The sequence below is a fragment of the Hyaena hyaena genome, unplaced genomic scaffold (assembly GCF_003009895.1).
Source record: "Hyaena hyaena isolate Hyena2069 unplaced genomic scaffold, ASM300989v1 scaffold_899, whole genome shotgun sequence".
Lineage (NCBI taxonomy): Eukaryota > Metazoa > Chordata > Mammalia > Carnivora > Hyaenidae > Hyaena > Hyaena hyaena.
The window spans coordinates 350,616-370,741 of record NW_024081530.1 but is presented as its reverse complement, the minus strand read 5'-3'; the positions used below and the strand labels follow the sequence as shown (position 1 = coordinate 370,741).

The following is a 20,126-nucleotide window of genomic DNA, read 5'->3' as shown; positions in this document are numbered from 1 at the left end:
CTCACACCACAGGGGCACACGTGAAGTCAGCTCTCCGCCCAGGCTATAGCTGCTGTAGTTACCTACATTCCAAAAACTATAAACTATTTGAGGAATAAGTTTCATGAATAGTAGATTGATTGTTTTTTATTGACTTAATGTTTATGTTAAAATTAAATTTCTGGGGCACCTGGGTGGCTCAGTCGGTCAAAAGTCTGACTTCTGACCAGGTCATGATCTCATTCTGTATGTTTGAGCCCCATGTCGAGCCCTGTACTGACAGCTCAGAGCTTGGAGCCTGCTTCAGATTCAGTGTCTTCCTTTCTTTCTGCCCCTCCCTTACTCATGTGCTGTCTTTCTGTCTTAAAAATAAATAAAAATATTTAAATATAAAAAATAATAAAAAATAAAATTAAACTTCTAAAATAGAAATATAAAATAGAAATGATATAAACATAAAATATAAACATTTCAAAATATAAATGATATAAATGTCTAATTTTTTTTTCTGAGGAAGAGTTGCCAAGTCCAGATATTCTACAACAAAAAGTTTATAATTGTAGGAAAAGAATACCTGGTCTATTTAGTACCTCTTCGAAGTGATTATCTTTTTTGTTTGGTTATTCAGAATGCCTCCTTTTAAAAGTCCGTCTTTATAGTAGATTGCTGCCTTTTTTTTTTCCTCATAGAAAAAGAACAGGATATCAAATCATCTGATTCTGAGGTGGGAATAATTCTAATTATTGGAAAGATTAATAGAAAAATACAAAGACAGGGTATTATCGTTCCCAGTTGCAGTTAGATATTTTAAACAGCACAAATACTATATTGCCTTTGAGCCTGAAAAGATATGGTCACTATAGACCTATTGCACCCCCTCCCAAGAGATTGCTTAGTATATATTGCTTACTTAAAGTCTTCAATAATGCAATTTTTTTAGTTCTACTTCTGTTTTTGTGACAGTTTCCATTCATCTCGTTAGCCTTTGGGTACATGATAACAGAAGAAGGAAATCCAATAGCTGTGTTCATGTAAATACACAAATGAGCACACGCATGAGATGGATAAGTACTGCATCCACTCTTGCTCAGATCAATATTGCATTAGCTTGCTAGACTAAGGTCTTGCTGTTGTTCAGGAAAATTCAATACTTCTTTGTCTTATAGTCGAAAAAGCCTTTTCACTCTCATATCTTGAGGGCTCCTAAAGAGAGTTGCACACTGCTGTCCGGGGGCAATGTTCTGAAGGACAGAAGGCAGATTTACCCAGCATGTCTTAAACATTATAAACCAGTGAGTCATGGAGATTCTCTAAATTATGAGTCTGCATTAGACAAGTTCTCTTCTGTTTGCTCTTTCAAAGAGACTCCCCCTCCCCACTCCTCAGAGGAATGGGATGGTGGGGTGGGGGGAAGAATCTGCAGCCAGAGCTTAAGGGGGTGAGTGCAGCTTCCCTTGTGCACTTGTATTCTTGGAGGGTCAATGGCTGTGGTGATCAGAGACCGGCTCCAAGGACTAAGGCTGTAAAAGTTTGCCCACAAACTAAAAAAAAGAAAGTTATGAAACCACAATAATGGAATTTAAACAAGGGGAAACAGTGAGAGCCTATGAATGGACTCTAGGCCTCTCATTAAGAGTGCAAAGCAGAAATGGGATTTTTGAAGAAAGACTGGAGTTTATGGCTCTAGCTCGATGTTTTCATGCATATGTCATGGGCAACTTTGTGCTCCATAGGGAAGGAAAAAAACGTTGAATTCATTCAGAATAAGAAAATCTGCCAAAGAACTAGCACTTGTTGAAGAAGCTGAGGCTCAGATTAAAGCTCACGAGAAACAAAACTGAGGGTTTCATCTCCTGAGATACTCTCTTCTGCCAACTGGGAAACCTGATAGAACAACATTTTCTTCCCATAAGAGTTCCTGTTCATGACCATGTCATGCCTTGTAGATAATCTGTATCAATTCCCCTAACTGGCCAGAGTCCTTGTTTTCTTCATAACAAACCAGGCTACACAGGTGCACACACGCGTGCACATGCTCACGCACATGCACAGACACACACACACACAGTGTTTGGTTGCTGGAGGGTGAGGGGTTACAGTAAAGAAAACTCTTTGAATTCAATCAAATCAATTGCTGTGAATGCATGGAGAAGTTATCAGATAATCAAAGTAAGCATTTTTCACTAACTCAAATGTGGAAACACTTTGGTTTAGTTGTGGTTTTTGTTTTCTTTTGTTTGAAGAGGGCCAGCCAAGAACTGAAAACCTGTTAGCCAAGGATCTGAGCACTCTAAAAAGCAGCGTGCTCACACTAGCCAGCTGCCTACTAGGAACTCAGTGGGTAGGTGGGGCTCCAGGGAGATCAATTCTTATGAGACTCACTTTTTCAATCACATTTGAAACTGCTCCTAGTCTTCATCACCTGCTTTCTGCATCCAAGCTACACACACGGGCCTTGGCACACCAAGTCCCTTCTGTAGGCCCTTCCTTCCAAAGAGGGGTTCACCCACTGTGCTTCCTTGAACAAAGCAATAACTCTTAGTTGAAATGCAGAGAACCATGGATTTCTTGGAGGGGAAAATGGTCCACACCAGATTGTCCTTCTAAGCCCAAACCATCTGGTATGTTTTTGCCATATGTGCAATGCAAAAAAACTAGAGAAAAGGGGATTTTTTTTTTCCTTGCTGATGATCTGGACAGGGAATTGGAGAGATTCTCCAAGCACAGAGGGCTTGTGCACTGTCTATGTGGCAAGATGCAATTACTAATTGCCAAGGTTTATCTAAAAGCACTTCAACAAAGGGGTGGCCAGTTTAAGCCAAATTGCAGTTTGACTTATCACAAATTAATCAGTGTTCCCAATTTTCTCACTGCCCCAGCTACTACTTTTTCTCCTGGTATGCACAGTCAAATGGCTTTGGGCCATCTTTTGGTCACAGGGCCTAAGTGCAATGTGGTCATGTCTTTTAAGTCTGGGGGAGAAAAAACTGAGAGAAAAGTTGGATGCATTTTCTTTTCATTTGGCTTACAACTTATTATTATGTATAAATTATTGGTATCTGTAGCTTTAATTTTTTTTTAATTGCTCAATTATTAATTAGCCTTTAGATAGAACCCTGTCTGTGATTTTCATTGTAATAAGGCTCCAGGACTAAAAGATGGAATGAAGAAGGAAATTGGGGTTACTCAATACTGGATCAGATTCCTGGCACTGGTCTGGTTGCATCTGGGACCTGTTCCCTGGATCTCCTCATAGAGGGGGGAGAAGTGAGGAAGGCAGCTTCCAGAACCCTCGGTGATCACAGCCTAACTAGAATCTTTCAACACTGGGCAGGGTTTGCAGTTTAGTCCTGGAGATGAATGTCAAGGTGACACTTGACAACCCAAATATCATTCACTGCAGATGAAGCAAGCATTTTGATTCTGTTTTTGAAAACAATCCTGCTCAGTGGGGGAATGTAGTTATGCCTGTTATTGCCCTTATGAGCACACTTTAAATCCCTCTCCATAAACCTGATCCAATATGTTCACAGTGAACCAATTAACCAGGGGAGACTTGTTTTGGGTAAGAAAACACTTCTGGGTTCTGCCGGGACCCATGTTTGCAAATGGTTATTCTTGCATCTACTGTGAAACAAAGGATATTTTAATGTTCTCTACATTTCTCCCTTTCTAGTTGGCCCTCACATTGGTCGTTACTGTGGACAGAAGACACCAGGTCGAATCCGTTCCTCATCAGGCATTCTCTCCATGGTTTTCTATACTGACAGTGCAATCGCAAAAGAAGGCTTCTCAGCAAACTACAGTGTCTTGCAAAGTAGTATCTCAGAAGGTCAGTATTGATTCACCCTGCAAAGCCCTGTGGCAAACACCCCATGTTATTCCTCCTCACACACCTGTGGCCACAAGAAACACTAAAGAAATGGTTTGTGAATTGGAATGTCGAGTATTTATTTTTCTCTTTTAAATGGTTTTCATGGATGTCAATAGGAAGAACTGTTTGGTGTGCTTTCTTAAGGAAATTGTGGATGAGAAGGCTGCTTGTAAGCCTCTGAAATCATGGGATAAAGTGAGAAATGCAAAACAGTGTCCTGAAACAATGAAATATAGCCAGACTCTATTTGGCACCCTTGAATGTGTATTGGGCTGAGAATCATAAAAGGACAGGCATTGGTCAGATGGGATAGGAACAATCTGCCATACTTGATTGACAAGACAGCCTTACAGAATAGATGACACCTGGTGGTTTGGTTTGTGAAGATCCGGATGGAAGCCATTTTGGTTTTTGTTCTTAGATGAATAAAAGTGGATATTAGTGTAAAAGAACATGTTTTTCATTTTGGTTATAACTTTCCACAAAAGAAAGAGGAAGTACTATGTTTCATATCTTAGTAAAGTACTCAACTCAATCAACTCAACCCTTCCTCAAAGATTATGTGGTGTCCAGCTCTTTTAAAGGCCTATGGAAAACACCAGAAAGAACAATGAATAAATTGTGTGTTTAATTAGGTCTAGCTGCCAGGTTGTAAACTAACATAGGGAAAAAGACAGGGGCTGTTTGGAGACCTGTCTTACAGATATACTAGTATCTTTTTTTTTTTTTTTTTTAATATTTGTCAGATGGTGCCCTGGGTGGCTAAGTCAGTTGGGCAACCCACTCTTTTATTCTTTTTTTTTTTAAAGGTTTATTTATTTTTGAGAGAGACAGACCAACAGAGTGTGAGTAGGAGAAGGGCAGAGAGAGGGAAACACAGAATCAGAAGTAGGCTTCAGGCTCTGAGCTGTCAATACAGAGCCTGATGCAGGGCTCGAACTCACAAACAGTGAGATCATGGCCTGAGCTGAAGTCAGAGGCTTAACTGACTGAGCCACCCAGGCACTCCATAGATATACTAGTATCATTTCTACCAGATCTTACTGGAAAATGAAAAGGCCAATTAAATTTCAAGATTTTATTTGTACTTAGTTTGATTAATTATATATTTTATATAAATATATTTATATATTTTGTGTTTATAAATATTTTTCAAATGTTTATTTTGAAAGAGAGAGAGAGAAAGAAAACACGAGGGAAGGTCAGAGAGCAGTAGAGAGAGAATCCCAAGCAGGTTCTATGCTGTCAGCACAGAATGTGACACAGGGCTGGATCTTAAAAACCATGCGATCATGACCTGAGCTGAAATTAAGAGGCAGACACTCAACTGACTGAGTCACCCAGGTGCCCTTATAAATATTTCTATATTACAAATAACAAATACAAGCTTAAAAGTATGAAACCAGTGAAAGAAAACCTTTATCTATTATGATAGAAAATTCAGAAAGTGTGCAAGTTTGGTTAGTTGGCATTTTTCTTGATGGTTGAGAATCCTTAATCTGTAACGCTCTTTTTTCCCGTGTTAGTACTTTTGATTCACATTTCCTAAAGCTGATTATTCATTTCCCTATGTCATATTTCATTGTTTCACTGAGTATATGAAGTCTAATGGAATACATGCTTTAATGATTCATAGTCATCATTGTGAGCATTATTATTTCATGCTGTAAAACTGTGGTCCTCTTTGGGGCCATATGATACTGGGATTTACTTCTGATGGATACTCTTGTGTTTTAATAATATAAACTAATGATGTTAATAATCATGACCAGGCCAGGGGCAGGAGGCATGAAAACAAAGGGAATCAGGAAGAGGCAGCCCGGGTGCCAAATATAAGGAAATCTGAAAGAGAATTAAGGTCTACAGTCCACCAAATATGGATTAGAAATGGACATAGAATCTTTTTCACTTTTACTGGATCTTGGAGAAAATAGTAAAATAACTTTTGGTGTGTACCCATATGCCATATCTACATATATTAAACTTTGAAAATAAATCAAAAGTGCCATCATTTCCTAATAATTTTTTAAGATTTATTTATTTAATTTGAGAGCGACGGAGACAGAACAAGTGGGGGAGGGGCAGAGACAGAATCCCAAGTAGGTTCTGCACTGCCAGCAGAGAGCCTGATGCAAGGCTTGAACTCATGAACCGTGCAATCATGACCTGAGCTGAAACCAAGAGTTGAGCCCCTCAACTGACTGAGCTACCTAAGCACCCCTAGTAAATTTCTAATAGTATTTCTGTTGACCTAGGTCCAGTTAGGAAAATAATTAATCACTACAAGATCCTAAGAGCCTTGCTTTTAAAAATTACTGCCATGAAATTATTCCCACGTATCAGTATCATATCCCAATAAATCCCTCACTGTCATCTTCTGTAAGATTTTGTGTGAACATCAAAAGGAATGTTTTAGTTTGCCAGATTATAAAAGGAAATCTGCATTTCAGGGCCCCTATGTTTTCATGACTTTGGGTCATTTTCTCCCCCTCCAGATTTCAAATGTATGGAAGCTCTGGGCATGGAATCAGGGGAGATTCATTCTGACCAAATTACGGCTTCATCCCAGTATAGCACCAACTGGTCTGCAGAACGCTCTCGCCTCAACTACCCAGAGAATGGGTGGACTCCTGGAGAAGATTCCTACAGAGAGTGGATACAGGTATGTAGCATGAGACGTGGCATCTTTAGGGTTGAAGATTTTGGTCATCTAGAAAGGTTGTTGGAAAGAAAGCAGTGCCGTGCCCAATGCCTTCAGGTGAGAAGAGAGAAGCAGTGGGCACCAAGTGTCATCACTCTGCAGGGCTATCATGTCACCACAGTCTAAGGAAAGCAGGCCTGGTTGATGTCCTTGGAAATTCTTTTTTTTTCCTCAGATACTTAGATACAACTCTTCAGAGAATGTGAGCACAGATGTCTCACTTTGGTAACAACTGGAAGATCTGATTTTCCCCAACAACTACACATTTTCTATTCATATACTTCCTCCTTCAACAGATTTTTATTTCCTGGATGAAATATATTAGTCCAACCTGCAGACATGCATGAAATAATGATATCAAAGTATAAGGCTTCTTATTTGTTTGTTTGTTCAGAGGAGCAGAAGGGAAGAAAGGAGCTGAGGTTTACTTTTCCATATAGGTGTACATAGCACATGCCCAAGAAAACAGTCAGATGGAGGGCACTGGTCTTTGTGGGCTGTGTGTATACACATATATGTATGAAAGGGACACATTTGTATCCTTTTTATTTGCTTCTGCATTCCTCTCTTTGTCCTGACACTCCCTTCCTTGCTGTTACCCTTACATCCCCCACAAACTCTCTTCTGCACCACGGCTCTCTTGCCCTCAACTCATCTCTGGCACCAATCCTAATGCCTCAACTTGTCCAACCTTGTTGTCCGGCTATTCCCACCGAGGCCTGATGCTCATGTTCTTCACTTTTTCACCCACTGTCAAATGAAACATCCGTATCTGGCTGTGTGGGTTACACTGTGGGCAAATTATACAAAGTTATTTGCTGAAGGATCCAGTCTTCCTTTTCAGACAGTAGGCAAAGTTGTCTTACATTCATTGCAAGATATATAAAGATGACTAATTCCCAGAGAGAGTTTCTAAGCAAGGAAACAACCAAGATGATTAATCCCCTACTTTGTACATCCATTGCTGTCTCAGTCTTTTGAGCACAAATCCCAGATTTTGTTTTACTTTGGAAAGGTCAATATTAGTTTAACATACACTTAAAGTAAAATGGCCTATTACAGGAGACTGAACTCCTGCTAACCTCTAAATGATAACACTGAGAAATGTGTAGAGGGTGAGAAAAGATGAGATTTTTACCTGAGGACTGCTGAACCCAGCTCTAGATTGAATCAGAAATTACATGAATTTGCCTATGTCAAAATAGCTCTTGGTAATTTGTTTTTCCACATCCCCAAACCAACAGGCAGTTCAGTATGATTGACAGACATGTGTCCAGAGGAAAGCTTGCATTTTGCAGTGCTAAGCATGTTTGCATGGTAACGTGGTCCTATTCTTGATAATGTGGAGACTGCTCCATAATTTAGGGACAGTGGTGGGCTTGAAAGAGTTCTAAAATTGCAACTGTAGCAATTCTTCTGTGCAAGGCGATTCTGTGTCAGTAGAAACATGGAGACAAGATGGGCTCTCACAAAGCATTTGTCAACAGGACAAGATTTACATCCTTCTCAGGAGCTAGGCAAAAGAAAAAAATCTGAAATGATCCGACTCTTTTCTGTCAAAGCACAGAGAGCCATGGTTAAAAGAAGCTAAGTAACCAAAATCCCTCAAACAGGGTTTACCTCTTATTAAAGCTACTCTCCACCTCTGCCCACCTAGGGGTCTATTCCACGTCTTCTTACACCAGGACCCAGACAGGGGGAGTGGCTGTCATCTCAAATGTTGCTGGTCACCAAGCAGAAGGAAAGAGAGAGCACAGCCATCATGCTAGCTCTTGTGGTCCCCTTGAAGAACACTTCCACCCATTTTCATCGCCAAAGCACATCCCCTGGCCACACTTAGCAGCAATTTGTCACATGCTGGATGGAGGAGAGCTAGAAATTTGGTGAACAGCATGAATGACAATTGTGCCATTTGTAGAATAGTGACTATTTATTGAGTGTCTACTATGGAGCCCAACTTCTGCTGAGTACTTGACATATTTTTATTTCATCCTCACAGTAATCCTGTGAAGGAGGTGCAATTATCCTCATTTTACAAACGAGGATGCTGAGGTTCAGAGAGGTTAGTAAATGCCCAAGATCACAGTGAGTGACCGGTCTTGGAAGCAGGATCTGCCAGACTCCCAACACCTGCTTCTTTACACTTCGGTCTCCTCTGTCTTTATCATTTGTTACCTTTCATATAAACTCAAGTGTAACTTGTGCCACAACTTCCTTCATGCCTTTCCTCATGAGAAGACACATTGAGATGAGTTGGGTGCTTACTGTTTCTAAACCTAGCATTCAGTGCCCTTATGCCTCCATCCCTATGGAAGATGAATATCAGAGAGTCTCAGCATCTGTTCACCTTGAGGTAAAATTATCTTTTGCTCCTTATGGAGCTCAGTGGACTCATTTACATGCTTGTTGTGTCTTCCCACATGGTGGGAGCTTTTATCATTCACCCATCACCTAATTATGAATAATTTCATATGTTTCCAGCTTTTCCAAAACTCCTTGGAAGTGGCTGGCTTGTTGTTTTCATTGGGTAGATGTTTTAAATTAACCAACAAGTAAAACATAATTGAGGCTGAGGGCAAGAGACACATACCTCCAATCACAGGAACGTTAGCACACAGACATTTCTATTTATATGCACAACAGTATGCGGATGGTATTTGTTTTCTTTTTCTGCTTTTTTCACATTTTGCATGAGATATACCCCACAAAACATGTTGCTGTAGCAACAAGAACAAACACTTGCATGTGTTAAATTAATAAGGCAGTATTGGAAGCTGACTTTCCTTCAAGACAGGAACAGTCTTTGGTTGCCATTGTTTTCTCTAGGAAATTACTGAGTGACATAAAAAAACAATGCGTCGTTAACCGTGGGTATGAACGTCTACATTGGTGCTTCCTGTGAGATCTGTTGTCTGCCAGAAAGCTTAAAAACAAGTCAAGAGGCAATTTAGTGGGAAGGGGCATAAGGGAAGTCCCCACTCAGAGCTTTGCACATGGTCATATCCTGCTCAAAAGGCCACTTCATATCCTGAGCAGCTAAAACCTCTTAATGGTCAACAGCAGAGTTAATTTGTGAAATTTGCCCATGTTTTTCAGAGTATTCCACTCTGTTCTGTATCTTGGAACTGCTTATCTTATTATTAATTTCACGTTTTTCTTCATTTTGTTTCTGATTAAACAATAAAGGTTCAAGTAAAGACTCTGTATATCAGTGGTGCTATAAAAATTCTTAATTTTCAAGCACATCATCAGAGCCCAAGCCATTAATCTCACTGAAGCTGAGTTTCTTTCCCTGTAAAATAAAGGTACTGTAGCCTTCTCCACTCAAGCTCTTGCAGTTCATGATACTATAAATTTCGGAGAAATGCAGCCTTCGGGTTTCTTCTCCTCTCTGCATACTAAGTGCATAGCGTACTGTCTGTTCCGGAAACGTGTTCTCATAGATCCTAAGTGTAGCCATTCACACACAAAGCAGAATTTAATTCATTAATTATTTCAATGTTTTATTAATGATAGTGTTCACCACACTGTAAACAGATTTATCCTTCTCGCTTTAATTAAAGCTCTTGGGAGCGCTCTCCTCAAAACAACTGTGACTTTTCCCTGATTAAAATGCCAGGAGACAAGGAGGAAAAAAAAGCAAGAGATATAATGCCTGGATAAGATATGAACTTTGTTGATCCAAAGAAATAAAAATGGCACCAGGGACTAATCGATTACCACACCCTCCAGTGACTTTAGAAATAGAATTGCTTGATAAACCAACTCTGGCTGAAACTCCACTCTTCTCCAAATTTGGAGGCATTGTGGGAAAATTTTTGGGTACCAGATTATTTATGCTGTCACTTATTCCAGAGAAGCAGAAAGTGAAAGCGGCTGGCTCCTAAACCCCATCCTGTTTAGTTTGGTAAGTCTCTTATGGATTAATCACACAGAAGAAGGGAACTTCCACAAAGACATTCTGTAGTTCTGAGAATACATCACCAAGCCCCTAGAGCGAAATCGTCTTCTCTCTCCACTGCATTTCTTAGTACAGATGTTCATTCTGAGGAATGAGGAGAAGGGAAGTTCCAGAAGAGAGGAGCTAGCACTAACTTTATGAGGAGGCTTGTTTCTGTGTTTTCCTTTTGCCTTATATATGTTCCTGTTGGATAATAATCCACATTTTCTAACTGAAGGAACTTTGAAAACATACATCAGCAACAAAAAGCCTTAGTGTGGAAAGAAGGTCATCTGAACTGAGTCATAACACACCCATAACACCACGCACACAAACACACACACCCTTATGTTCATTCACTCACTCACAATCATAGTGTCAAAGAAAGTAGATGCCCTTATTAATGGTCAACTTGTGAAACTGATCAAGTCCAGAAGGCCTTTGAGTTGCTTTGTGGATTTGAAAATTTGTTGTAAAATTGCGGTGCCTGGGTGGCTCAGTCAGTTAAGTATCCGACTCTTAATTTTGGCTCAGGTCATGATCTCATGATTATGAGATCGAGCACTGTGTTGGGCTCTGCACTAGGCATGAAGCCTGCCTGGGATTCTGTCCGTCCCTCTGCCCCTCCCCCGCTTGCACTCTCATGCTTTCTCTCAAAAATTTAAATAAACAAGTAAATAAATAAAATTAATTGTAAAACATGTTCTAACAACAAAACTTTGTGTTTCTATAGCACTTTTCTTTTTTCTTTCATTTATTTCTTTTTAATTTTATTTTATTTTGAGAAAGAGAGACACAGAGAGAGAATGCAAGTGGGGGAGAAGGGCAGAGGTAAAGAGAGAGAGACTCTTAAGCAGGCTCCATGTTCAATGTGGAGCCTGACAGGGGGCTCGATCCCACAACCCTGGGATCATGAAGTGAGCCAAAATCAAGAGTCAGTTGCTCTAAGCTACCCAGGCACCCTACTTTTCCTTTTATAAAGCACCTTTTTTGTACACATCACAGTTTAGTCTTAGAATGTAAGTTAAGCAGGCCAAAGATTTACATCCCCATCTTTATGTGAAAAAACGGAGGCTCAGAGAAGTTAAATGGTTCATGAGTCCCAACTTGGGGAAAAGATGAAACTTGTGGGAAAAATCAGGCTTACACAATGGAAGTGGACTTCCTTCCTCACACGTGAGAGTGGAGTCAGTGTGCATAGAGAGATCTGGAAGGCAGACAGCAGCTGGTGAATCACCACTTGTGGTCAGACCTGATCCAAGCCCAGCATGCAGCTGGCCTTTGCATAGCTCCTTCGCCACTCAAATTGTGGGTTTTTTCACCTTACACTATCTCAAATGCAGTAAGCTGCATAATTTTCTCATGCCAGCTCTAGAGAGAAAAGCCACAAAGTCTGGCAAGGTTGTAAGGTTGTAAGGGCTCACAGATCCCAGAGGAGACACAGTCATTCAAATAGCCAAGTTCCTATAATCCCCAGCCCAAGGGGCTTTGCTTTATACCAGGAGGGTCCTTCCAGCTCACTGCCCAAAGCCTTCCCCAGCTTCCAAAGCTGTGATTAGCACCTATCAGAAACTTCCAGAGTGGCTTGGTCATCATTAAAAAATGGAATTAACAGTTATGATGTACTGATAATGGATATAAAAGGTAATTTAAACGCATGGTCTTGGGGCTCCTGGTGGCTCCATTGGTTAAGCATCTGACTTCAGCTCAAGTCATGATCTCACCACTCGTGGGTTCGAGCCCTACTTCAGGCTCTGTGTGGACAGCTCAGAGCCTGGAGCCTGCTTCAGATTCTGTGCCTCCCTCTCTCTCTGTCCCTCCCTTGCTCATCCTCTCTCTCTCAAAAATAAATAAATATTTTAAAAAATAATAAAATAAAATAACAAAATAAAAAATAAAATAAAATAAAATAAAATAAAATAAAATAAAATAAAATAAAATAAAATAAAATAAATAAAGACATGGTCTTGATTTCAGGAGCTAAGAAGGGGCCAGCTGGATGCCCTGTAAGTAACAAATGGAATGAAATAACTCATGAATTCTTGGAAATATTCCTCTCGCCACGTGGAATTATTACACATTTTTAGCAAATCTTAGGTGGGAAAAGTGAATGCTCCTCATTCAGTTAAAAGATTTGTTATTTGGAATCCTTCTTTTTATCTTTAAAGTTACTTGTCTCCCAAAATTAGAGTAGAAACTAAAATCATTTATCTTAGAGCTTTAGAATATCATTTATTTTAATAAGTTTCATGTATAATTTTCTTCTAAACTTACGGGGAAAATCTTTTGTTCTCATAATAATGTGTTAGGTATGGAACAGGTATGTCTGGTGAAATAGTTTTTGACTTTTTATACAATTGTTAGTTTTTAGCAGGTTTATAATCTGTAATGCTGTATTCACGATTGGTTCCATTTGCTAAATTGACTGGTCCAGAACATATATTGAGCCAGGTTATCCTGACTGTAAACTCTCTGTTTATAAACCATACACTTTAGGGTACATTATCTCATTCAGATCATTAGTAAATTGCTGAAATTGCAATAAGATGATCCTTTATAAATGTGTAACTAGAGAACTGACAAAAATAGCTCACTGGGTTACCCAAATGTGGAATGAGGCATGTAAAATATAGTGTTGGCAAATTTAGGGAAAATACAGCTGTTTGACTGAATGTTTATTCCCCAGGTGTGCTGTGTGTGTGTGTGTGTGTGTGTGTGTGTGTGTGTGTGTGTGTTTGGTGCAACTAATATTACTATGCTGTTTTAGCTAAAACCTTGATCTGGAAAGAAGACAGACTGCTTTAAAAAAATTCCCCTAAGATAAGCCTTTGGTTATCTTACCCTGATTCTGCAGGGACCTCTACTTCCTGCATAAAATGAGTGTTTTACATCCTATCACAGGGCTGTTTTCTGTGACTAGGTTCCACCCAGGAAGTCCCTGTTCCCAAAATTCCTCTCTGGAGGAACTTTTCCTTTGCTTTCTCTGGTACCTTGTTTTCTCAAGTTATTGGAAGTCATTTGAAGGAAATACTTATAGGAAACATGTATAAGGATGGGTTACATTCAGAATTTGTTGCTGCTTTAAAGGATATTATGATTTGGGGAACATGGGGAAGCGTGTGACATAATTATTTAGATATTTTTACCTGACTGTTTTATCATAAAGAAAATACAAAGATCATTTTAACTGTTTTTGGTCAAATCAACCACTTTAAATTCAGTTTTAAAAATCAGTCAAATGATTTTATTCATTAGGATTTCATGTCAACACACCCCAAAGAGAGTGTATAGACACTTAAAAAAACCTCTTAGGTTTTTATGATGAAATCACTGGAAAGACAATCTTGAAAAAAGCCACAACTATTCAGGTAGAATTACACTTCACATAGATTAATTTGCATACCACACACATTTCATTTGCTTATGGTTTTGGTTTCTTAATTGTTTTATGCCTATTTGGAAACAATATTCATAGTTATATTCTAGAGGAGAATTGTTTTCTTTCTAGGATAGCTCAGCTTTAAGTATAAGACTAAAAGTAGATGCAAACATTATTTTGTTTAAAGTCATTATTGTGCATGAGTTCAGAGGCTAAGTGATTTGGAAGACCACATAGCAAGTTAATGACACAGAACCTGGACTAGAATCTTAGCATCCTTACTGCCACTTCTTTGTTGCTACTTAGTTTTAAGCATGTGCAAACATGAATTTGGATCCTTTTTGAAGATGATATCCTGAAGATCAGGTAAGCACATTTAAATCCCAGCATATCCCATCTTTGTTATTAATCAGTAAATGATATCTATCAAAATGAGCAGTCATTGCCAAAGCTTTAACCTTGGTCAATGGTTGGACTATTTCCAGAGCAGAGCTTCTTGGTCTGAACAATACTGACATTTTAGATTAGATAATTCTTTAAATTTTTTTAATGTTTATTTATTTTTGAGAGAGACAGAGCATGAGTGGGGAGGGGCAGAGAGAGAGGGAGACACAGAATCCAAAGAAGTGCCAGGCTCTGAGCTGTCAGCACAGAGGTTCATGCAGAGCTCATACCCAGGAGCTGTGAGATCATGACCTGAGCTAAAGTCGGACGCTTAACCAAGTGAGCCACCCAGGTGCCCTTAGATTAGATAATTCTTTATTGTGGGGGTTATCAGTGCATTGTAAGATATTTAGCAGTACCCCTGGTCTCCACTCACTAGAAGTTAGTACCCCCCACCCCCCACACACATGCCTCAATTATGACAACCAAAAAAGTCTGTAGGCATTGTCAAATGTCCTCCTGGGAACAAAAATCACCTTCAATTGAAAACCACTGGTATAGAAGATGCCCCAAGTGCTAATCAAGTCATTTTTTAAATAATAAGGTTGATCACCATTAATAAGATTGATCACAGAGGAAAGATAAACTGGTTGGTTGGCTGTTTTTTTTCTCACTTTTCAACTGCTTGTCATAGATATCATTTGAATAGAATTGTAGTTCTTTTGTTTTCCAAAAATACAGATGCATCTGTTTACCTTATGCAGGAAAATAGCATCAGAAACCTCCTGGCTTATTTATCTTAAGCTTCTCTATTTTTAGCTTTTAAAAGTGAACTGTTTTTAGCTAAATAAATACAGATGTTATTTCAGAATACTACAGCTTGGGTCTGAAAAGGCACTGATAAGGACTGGATTAAGAAAAGGAAACACAAAGATAAAATCACAAGTCATTGTTGACAAGATTTAGGAAAAATAAGACTGAAATGAGCTCCTCGACACCTGGACATTGTGTATCACTGACCTTTGCTGACATATTTTAATTTTTGTGCAGTATGTAAATCAAATGTGTGTGTGTGTGTGTTTCACTTCCATGGTAATCAAGAGTAAGGAGCTGTGTTTGAAAAGCTTGTCTATTGCTTATTAACTTATCTTTTCATGGGAAAAATACTATTAAGTTTCCAATTTTGTAACCTAAACAACAACACATTAAGAGCTATCAGTTGCCAATCAGTTTCATATCTGTGGACCAATAAGAAGGCAAAGTTGATGGTTTCACATCTGTTTTGGGTGAAAGGCTGTTCCTGTCTGTGGTATTTAAAATTTAAAGAACTTCTGTTATTATACAATTGGGAATCCTCAGGGAGTAAAATGTTAATGAAATCCATAACATGCACAGATTTTATGATAGTAGTTTTAAGAAATTCCTTTGGTGGGGTTTGTTGATTTCTGTCCCGGCGGTAATAATTGTACCTTTTACAGAGTGCATTAATGTTCGCATTTAGGAGCAATGGCTACGTTTATGCAGCGTGTAATGTAACACCCGAACTCCTAAGCTTTAAATAACTTTCATATCGTAATTTGAAAGCCCTAGAGCAAAAAATGTGCGTTCCTCAGAATTGGCACAACCCACAGTTTAAAACTTATCTAGCACGTTCACGGCAACCTCCTCCAAAGGTGGAAAAGGTACAACCTGGAAATTCCAAAGCCTGGATGCAAATAGGCATTCCAGGCCCACTTATACTTCTCATTTAATGCACCATTTGAAAGCTACACATCAAACAGACAATTTTGATCCGCATCAAAATAACAATTTGGGATGCTGACCTGCAAGAGATACAGATACTCACATTTATTTCCTTTCTCCACTTGCACCGCCCCCTCCCCCAGCTTTCAAATTTCATTCAATTCTGTGTTCAGATAAAGAGAGGAAAGCAGATTAAATCAAAAACGCTCTATAAATCCCAATAGTAATAAAATGCATTATGCTTTTATATTTCCAGCTATTGAACAGAGTAAGCATGTGAAACTAATTGCACACATTATGACTCAGAATAATCGCATATGTAATTGTGCATGTGACATGCAGGTTTTTTTAAAGCTCTCTTTGCCTTAAGGGGTTAAAACCACAGTTATGACACTCTTACAATTGCTTTTCTTCAGAAGAGTGAAATCTTAATTTTACCAAAGTTTTATTTTCTCACAATTCTAATGCTTTAAATTTCTAACTACATTTTCTGGATTTAGCAGAAAAACAAATCAGCTCCTTTATTCTTTGAGCAGACCTGAGGAGGACTATTGATAGAGTTCTTTAGGGTATGGGTAATTGAACCAGAAAGCTTCTGAAGTCTTTTCAAGCATTTAAGATTCTGTGATTCTATTAAAAATAAGTTTACTCTATCAGCTGGTGCCCTGGACTTTGCCTAAATGAAAACATAAATATATGAAGCATAAGTGGAATTCATTATAAATACTACTGATTAATGTGTGAGTTAGCACATAGCAAAAATGTATTCTTAATTCAAAAGATTTTCTCTCCTTTGATCAAGTAATTGTTTAGGTTGGCTTCACCATGAAGCTTATCTGAGGACTTCACATAGAAACTTCACTAGCAAGGCATGTTTTCCTTGGTTCTTTTGTACTAGCTCACAGGGATGAGCTGCCCACCAGGGGACATAAGATGAAGCCCAGAGAGGTCACCTTTCGTGTCTCTCCAATCTTTGAAGGAAATATCTTTAAGGCATAGACTTACCTACCATTATAGACTGTTCACACCTTAAAGTCCTTCCAGTACTCAGTCTTTTTTTCTTTCCTTAAGAAGACAAACACTGAGGCCCCTGGGTGGCTCAGTCGGTTGAGCCTCCGACTTCAGCTCAGGTCATGATCTCACCACTCGTAGGTTCGAATCCCGCATTGGGCTCTGTGCTGACAGCTCAGAGCTTGAAGCCAGTTTCAGATTCTGTGTCTCCTTTTCTCTCTGACCCTCCCCCTCTCATGCTCTGTCTCTCTGTCTCAAAAATAAATAAAACATTAAACACATTTAAAAAAAAGAAGAAGAAGACGAACACCACATTCAAGTCTGAGGATGTTACAGGCCATAATACTAGCCCAGAAAAATAACAGGGAAAAAAAAGTGGCCCCAGGGAACCTGGATGAAGCTGTATGAAGAAGGACATTACAGTGTCTTATGCTTCTAAGACTTGATATATTTACTTTCGTCTAAAGCTGATGCAGATAGATACATCTCAGAAGAAAGAAAGACCAAGACCCAGGCAGACATGCAGGCTAATAGCTGCAGGTGCAAGAAATCTGACAGAGCCTACAGTTTGAGAATCTGGAAATGAAATCTAGAATTTGCAGTGGGAAGTACTCATGATAATAAAAAGAAGCTAGCAAATTATGAAGTATGAAATACTGAAGAAAATGTTTTTGGTATTTTAGGAGATACACCAAGCTCATGGGGAGAAAAGAAAATAGCTCTTTTTTTTACATTCTCAGTGTTAAGAAATGAAGCTATAGTACACAGGATTTTCCTGACCTAATTATTTAAACCTTATCTTATTCTTTTAATTTCTTTAACATTTATTCATTTTTGAGAGGCAGAGAGAGACAGAATGTAGTGGGGGAGGGACATAGAGGGGGTAGACACAGAATCCGAAGCAGGCTCTAGTCTCTGAGCTGTCAGCACAGACCCTGACGTGGGGCTCAAACTCACAGACCGCAAGATCATGACCTGAGCAGAAGTTAGACACTTAACCGACTGAGCCACCAGGAGCCCCTAAACCATATTTTAAAAATCCAAACTAGTCATTGCTACTCTCGATCAGCAACATTCTATCATACACATATTATACTATTTCTGTAGTTTTGACTTATGTTTCCAAATATTGCAATTAGGAGGTTCTCATTAACTTAGAAAGCTACAATGCCAAGACAGCAAGAATTCATTTATTTAACAATTCAGTTTTCCATGGAAAGAAAAACCAGTCAGTACATTTGTGCCTATAGTGTGGTATTTCCTCTCGATCAACCACTAAGAAATAAATGAATCCCATTTATTGCGACAAACATGGAAGGTATCTTACGTGATCTCCATCTGCACATTCCTGTGTTTTCTGGGCAGTAGGACAAGAAGGAAGAGGAGGCAGGAGTAGGCAATTTGGGGTTCATCCTGTATATGCTGAAATTATTTGTGATTATTAATTTCTGTAACACAATAATCCAGTCCCCTTAGTCTAAGAACTTTGTGGTTTTCAAGAAGAATTTACATTAACATCTGTTTGTCTACTTATCTTTCTTTGAAGTGTCTAGACTTAGAATATTCACGTGTCTCGGGGCGCCTGGGTGGCTTAGTCGGTTGAGCGTCCGACTTTCGCTTGGGTCATGATCTCGCGGTTCGTGGGTTCGAGCCCCGCGTCGGGCTCTGTGCTGACTGCCAGCTCGGAGCCTGGAGCCTGCTTCAGTCTGTGACTCCCTCTCTCTCTGACCCTCCCCTGCTCACGCTGTCTCTCTCTCTCCTAGAAATAAATAAAACATTTAAAAAAAAAAAAGAATATTCATGTGTATAAGATTCTTCTTAATTAAAATCTTTTTATCAAAAGTAATTCAAATGTTATGAAGCAGCTAATTTGATTTCTTTTTAAATACCGGCAGTTTTAGTAAAACCGTGCCAAGTGATGTGTTCTTATCCTAACTTTAGTGTCTAAAAGTATAGTAACAATGGGAGAGGATTCTTACCATTCCAAAAACCCGCAAGGGTATATGAAAGGAATGGTTCTCTAGCATTTCCAAATATGGGCCTTAGTGCTATGGTTTTCTGTCAAGAACTGCCCCTTTCACATACACACACACAGCAGTGTGGCCATGTTGCCCAAGAAAGCATTTCACCTCTTACCACCTCCAAGTCTGTGATTGAAATAGATGTATCCAACCACGTGTTAAGAATGGTTCCAGTGGATAAATGCAAGTCACAGCTTCCATTATGTTAAGGACTTTAGGCAGTGCTAGGGGACGAATAACATGATATTCTTAGTGTAACATCTGTGCTCATTCTCCTGTGGTTTGAATGTACTCATGCACGTGCATTTTTCCCATTGTGTGACCCAGGCTGAAATGCATGAAATTAATATAGATTTTTTTTCAGCCTGCATTTGGATGGCAAAGCAGCATATCTTCAGAGCACAGAATGATGTCGTGCCTTTTCCCTTTCTTTTAAGGGAAGCCTGGAAATTACTAATCATTATATAACATTTCTCCTCTCCTTGTTTTCATTGTCCAGCTCCAACATGAAGCCGGTCAGTCCAAAACTGCAGAACGTCCCTTGTGAATTGTAAATGCAAATGATTCTTTTAGAGAGTAATTTTTCAAAATGCGTTATTTCAAGGTTTTTCCTGCTCCCCTTTCTCAGTGATCTTCAAAAAGAATCAGTATACACTTCCTGGCTGAATGATAAGCTTCCAACAGGGAAAATCCAGTTGACCAAATATTCAATAATGATGTTCATTTCATCTGTTCTCAGGAATGATTGGCATCCCTTCAGAGACTAACTGTTGACACACACTTTCTGACAGCCAGCTGTACGTAGGCAGTCTGTTCTTTCTCTCCTTTCTTGTCTCCGGGACGGCATTCCTTATAACCTTAGGCGGGTAAGCGACTTTAATCTCAATAATCCCATCAGCTCCTTGCAGGATTGTTCATGCCAAGTGGAGGAGTTTTCTTGGACACCTGCACTTGTGGGTTCACCATCAGCACATGAAATTCTCATTAACATGACAGGCCCACCTAGCTCCTTGAGAAATACATGGAACATTGGTGTAAAAGGACGCCATCAGAGTTTATAGGCCAAGAGGCTGATTTAGACCGTCGCCCTCATC

General features: G+C 39.2%; 1 protein-coding gene across 4 annotated transcripts in view; it reads left to right on the top strand.

Moving 5' to 3' along the window:
- Positions 1–20,126, top strand: part of NRP1 (neuropilin 1) — a 138,449-nt gene that overhangs the window by 65,593 nt on the left and 52,730 nt on the right. For all 4 annotated transcript variants that reach the window (XM_039220536.1, XM_039220535.1, XM_039220533.1 and 1 more), the window contains exons 5-6: positions 3,656–3,811; positions 6,349–6,515. In XM_039220536.1, coding sequence (XP_039076467.1) covers positions 3,656–3,811; positions 6,349–6,515 — 323 coding nt within the window. The remainder of the gene's footprint in view (positions 1–3,655; positions 3,812–6,348; positions 6,516–20,126) is intronic.